This window comes from Volvox carteri, assembly GCF_000143455.1.
Source record: "Volvox carteri f. nagariensis unplaced genomic scaffold VOLCAscaffold_61, whole genome shotgun sequence".
NCBI classification, from domain to species: Eukaryota; Viridiplantae; Chlorophyta; class Chlorophyceae; order Chlamydomonadales; family Volvocaceae; genus Volvox; species Volvox carteri.
The window spans coordinates 788,537-793,263 of record NW_003307604.1 but is presented as its reverse complement, the minus strand read 5'-3'; the positions used below and the strand labels follow the sequence as shown (position 1 = coordinate 793,263).

Genomic DNA, 4,727 nt, shown 5'->3' with positions numbered 1-4,727 from the left:
GGCCTTAGGCCGATTCGCTGTCCGTCCCTCTGTCCACCCAGTCGCCGGTTCAATCCCCAGCGCGCGCGCGTCTTTTTTTTTTTGCGCGCTTTTTTTCCTTTTTTTTTCTTCGTATGCTTCATATGCTTCATATGCTTCATATGCTTCATATGCACATATGCACGTATGCACATATGCTTCATATGCTACATCTGCACGTCTGCACATCTGCGCATCTGCACATCTGCACATATGCTTCATAATTCGATGCGCGCTTCGACGCATGCTTCGATTGCCTTAGGCCGATTCGCTGTCCGTCCCTCTGTCCACCCAGTCGCCGGTTCAATCCCCAGCGCGCGCGCGTCTTTTTTTTTTTGCGCGCTTTTTTTCCTTTTTTTTTCTTCATATGCTTCATATGCTTCATATGCTTCATATGCTTCATATGCTTCATATGCTTCATATGCTTCATATGCTTCATATGCTTCATATGCACATATGCACGTATGCACATATGCTTCATATGCTACATCTGCACGTCTGCACATCTGCGCATCTGCACATCTGCACATATGCTTCATAATTCGATGCGCGCTTCGACGCATGCTTCGATTCCGCGTCGGAATGAATGCCGTACGCGTTTCATACAGCGCCGTTCTTCGATTCTCGCAATTCCCCTTGTCGCTACGCCGAAATACTTTTCAGCTTTTTGCTCCTTCTTTTCGCTTCTTTTCGCCGTTTACGAGCGCGTGCTTCAATTCTTCGGAATGAATGCCGTACGCGTTTCATACAGCGCCGTTCTTCGGTTGTAGTTCTCGCAATTCCCCTTGTCGCTATGCCGAAATACTTTCCAGCTTTTTGCTCCTTCTTTTCGCTTCTTTTCGCCGTTTACGAGCGCGTGCTTCGATTCCGCGTCGGAATGAATGCCGTACGCGTTTCATACAGCGCCGTTCTTCCGTTTCATACAGCGCCGTTCTTCGGTTGTGGTTCTCGCAATTCCCCTTGTCGCTACGCCGAATTACTTTCCAGCTTTTTGCTCCTTCTTTTCGCTTCTTTTCGCCGTTTACGAGCGCGTGCTTCGATTCCGCGTCGGAATGAATGCCGTACGCGTTTCATACAGCGCCGTTCTTCGATTGTAGTTCTCGCAATTCCCCTTGTCGCTACGCCGAAATACTTTCCACCTTTTTGCTCCTTCTTTTCGCTTCTTTCGCGTTCTTCGCCGTTTACGACCCCATCTCCTTAACGGCTGAATTAGTATACGTGTTCACTTCGTCGGGTCCGCCTCCATGTCGGACCAGTTGCCTGTTTCAAAACGGCTTCGGCTTGGTTCGCTTGCAGACGGCTTCAGTGGTGGACGACTACGTCCGTTCGCTGCTTTGAGTGCGACTCGTGCAACTGAGCAGCAGCAACATGCCGCAGCACAACAGCCACCCGTACGAATAAATCCAGCAGGGCCTGCAGAGGACGGCCGCCAGCAAACGCCAGCTGCTGCAGCTACACAGCTGGAGGGGCAGCACCAGGATGCTGACTCTTCTGCTAAAGAAGTACGAGAGAGATGGCGGCGCCCAGCTGGTTAAGCGGCCACATCCCCGGCACCGTGCTGCAGGGCCTTGGAGACTACGCCAGCAGGGGTGGTGCCTTCATCCTGTCACCCCGGGCGTCTTGCATTGCCGAGGTGGAGATGCCTGCCGCCGGGTACGGCACCATCACAAAGCAGATCCGGCGCCTGAACGTGCCGCTCGGCGACCGCCAGGCGGTCACCGATTACTTCGTGCAAGGGCGCAGCTTCAAAGACGAGTGCTGGCTGGTGGATCTCGCTGTCCCACCCAACGGCATCAAGCGCGCCACCCTGTATGTGCTGCTGACCCGCTTCAAGACGCTGGACCACGTCCGTCTGCTCCGGCCGCTCTACACTACACCGCACGAGCGCAAGAGGATAATCAAGCAGTTCCTCAGCGCGACTAACCTCGAGCCAGACCTGGCCGCCAACCTGCGCCTGCTGAAGCAGGCAGCGCGCGAGACCGAGCAACAATATACGGCCGAGTTCCAGCATGCACGACAGCTGGAAGCGCGTTGGACCCCCTCGGCCCAGGGCTAGTTGAGTTGAGTCGAGTTGAGTTGAGTTGAAACCGCGACCCGCCACTGTACGGCGTTAAATGACAGCGTCCGGGGTAAGGGGACACCCCGGACGACACGCTCGCTCCCTACGGGAAGGAAAGGGGAGCCGCCCACCAATGTGTGCAGCCCCCCGCGGGTTCGACTCCCGCGCGAGCGCTTCACAGGCTAAATTCCCGTGCTAGACTCCGCAAGCTTAAATTCCTTCCGCAAGCTTAAATTCCTTCTTGTGAGAGCGCGCTGTTCGCGCGAGTGCGCCGTACCTCCGCAGCAAGTACGACACATAGCCTGTACTGGTCCGCGCAATGCAGGAGTTAGTCACCAGCCAGCACAGGAGCTACGGCCCACTCGCGCGAAGAGCGCGCTCTAGTCCGGGTGGCCGCTTGCTGTTTTCGCGTTTTTCGGGGTGTCGTCCGCGGTTTCGGAGCCGCGCCTTTTAGGCTAGCTCCGTCGCCGCGTGGGAGCCGCGGTCGCCGGTTCGCGCCCCGCCGTCGCCGTTTTTTTCGTCTTCTTCCTTCGTTCGGTTCGGCGCCCCGCGCCGCACCGCACCACACGTGGCCCCGCGGAAGGCGCCCCGGAGCATGGCCCTGCGCCGCTTCGTCGGGCACGCTAGCTCCGATGTCTAGTGGGAGCCGCGGTCGCCGGTTCGACCCCGGCGCCGGCGCGTCGTTCTGTCCTTTTTTTTACGTTTACGTTGCGGCTCGCTGGCTTCCTCGCCCGGCGCCCGCACGTTTTTTTCTTCTATTTTTCGTTCGGGAGCGCTGCCTTCGTCGTCGCGTGGTTCGTTTTTCGCGTCGTCGTCGTTTATTGTTCTTTTCTTTTCATTCTGGACTGGACCGTGCACCGCACCGCGTCGTCCCGGACTGCACCGCTCCACGCCTGGGCCCGCGCAATGCACCCCTGAGCAACGCCGTGCACCGCTTCGGTGTCCGCACCGCACCGCACTGCACCGCGTTGCACCGCACCGCGCCACACTGCGTGTGCCAGTGCATTGCACCGCACCACAGCTGCACCCGCGCAATGCGCCCCGGAGCATCGACGCTCACCGCTTGTGGTGTGCGCTAGCTCCGACACTAATTGGGATCCGCAGTCGCCGGCTCGATCCCGGTGCATGAGTTGTTGTTTTTTTTTTTTCGGGACCGCGCACCGCACCGCACTGCACCACACCGCACCGCATCGCGATTTAACGCGCAAATCGCAAAACATTGGCTGCACCGCACTGCGCAATTTGACATGCGCCGACTCGCGCATTTTAACGCGCAACCCACCACACAACTCGACGTGCAATTAAACATGCAATTCAACGCGCAATTTAATGTACACCGAACCACGCAATTTGACGCGCACTGAAGTGTGCAGTGCTTGTCCAATGTTGTCCGTGTAGCCTGTACGGCATTTTGTGAAGCTGTTTTGTTCACGGACGTTGGCTCGCTACAATATAATTGCACCGCATATATACGCATCCGGTCTACTTATTTTCAGATACGTACCGCGGCTGAGCGGTTGCTTTAAAGCTGGCGGTTGTAAACTAGTTGCGCCGCCGACATAAGCTGCACGGTATTTCGCGAAGCTGGCCTCTTAACATGCATCGGCTCGCTAACCGATTTTCGCCAGACGACAACATCTCGGCACATCAACGGTTGTTCATCACCATCGATGGCTATTCATCGCCATCCTCGTCTGCACGTCCTACACGCTACAAGGTCAGTCCACGTTGCAAAGCAGTAGCAATGAATAGATTCGACGAATAGCAGTGAGTAGAAACGATAGCAAGAATAGCAAGGAATAGAAACACAACGCGCACCGAAGTGTGATGCGCAACACAACCTGACCCGCGGGACGGTTTGCGCGGTCGGTCGCGTTCGCTGGGTCGTGTACCGTTTTTTTTTATTTGGATGGAGGCCGCGCACCCCTCTCGCCATGTCTCACCTCCTTATGCTTCGTCCTGCTATATCATCATGCTGACTTTGTCACCGTGTGGGAGCCGCAGTCGCCAGCTCGATCCCGGCGCCCGCGCATTTTTGCCATTTTTTTCGTTCGGGAGCGTGCACCACACCGTACCGCACCGCACCGTACCGCACCGCACCCTGATTAAACGCGCAGATCCACCGGATCAAGGCCGTGCGCCGCTTCGTCGTGCGTGCTAGCTCCGATGTCGAGTGGGAGCCGCGGTCGCTGGTTCGATCCCGGCGCCGGTGCGTCGTTTTATCCTTTTATAGGTTGCGGCTCGCTGGCTTCGTCGCCTGGCGCCCGCTTTCTTCTATTTTTCGTTCGGGAGCGCTGCCTTCATCGTCGCGTGCTTCGTTTTTCGCGTCGTCGTCGTTTATTGTTCTTTTCTTTTCATTCTGGACTGGACCGTGCACCGCACCGCGTCGTCCCGGACTGCACCGCTCCACGCCTGGGCCCGCGCAATGCGCCCCCGAGCAACACCCTGCACCGCTTCGGTGTCCGCGCCGCACCGCACTGCACCGCGTTGCACCGCACCGCGCCACACTGCGTGTGCCAGTGCATTGCACCGCACCACAGCTGCACCCGCGCAATGCGCCCCGGAGTACGAAGCTCACCGCTTGTGGTGTGCGCTACCTCCGACACTGATTGGGAACCGCGGTCGCCGGCTCGATCCCGGTGCATGAGTT

The 4,727-nt window shown here is 57.5% G+C and overlaps 2 protein-coding genes across 2 annotated transcripts in view; one reads left to right on the top strand and one right to left on the bottom strand.

The window, feature by feature from the left end:
• Window positions 1-1,531: 1,531 nt before the first annotated feature.
• VOLCADRAFT_97547 (uncharacterized protein) lies at window positions 1,532-2,074 on the top strand (the record flags this gene model as incomplete). The annotated part of the gene is made up of 1 exon (XM_002956499.1): window positions 1,532-2,074. The coding sequence occupies one exon, from the start codon at window positions 1,532-1,534 to the stop codon at window positions 2,072-2,074; it is 543 nt and encodes a 180-aa protein (XP_002956545.1).
• A 1,207-nt stretch (window positions 2,075-3,281) lies between these two features.
• VOLCADRAFT_33044 (uncharacterized protein) overlaps window positions 3,282-4,727 on the bottom strand; it is a gene marked incomplete at both ends in the record, with an annotated part of 3,723 nt that continues 2,277 nt past the window's right edge. The window contains one exon of the mRNA XM_002956452.1: window positions 3,282-3,452. Coding sequence (XP_002956498.1) covers window positions 3,282-3,452 — 171 coding nt within the window. The remainder of the gene's footprint in view (window positions 3,453-4,727) is intronic.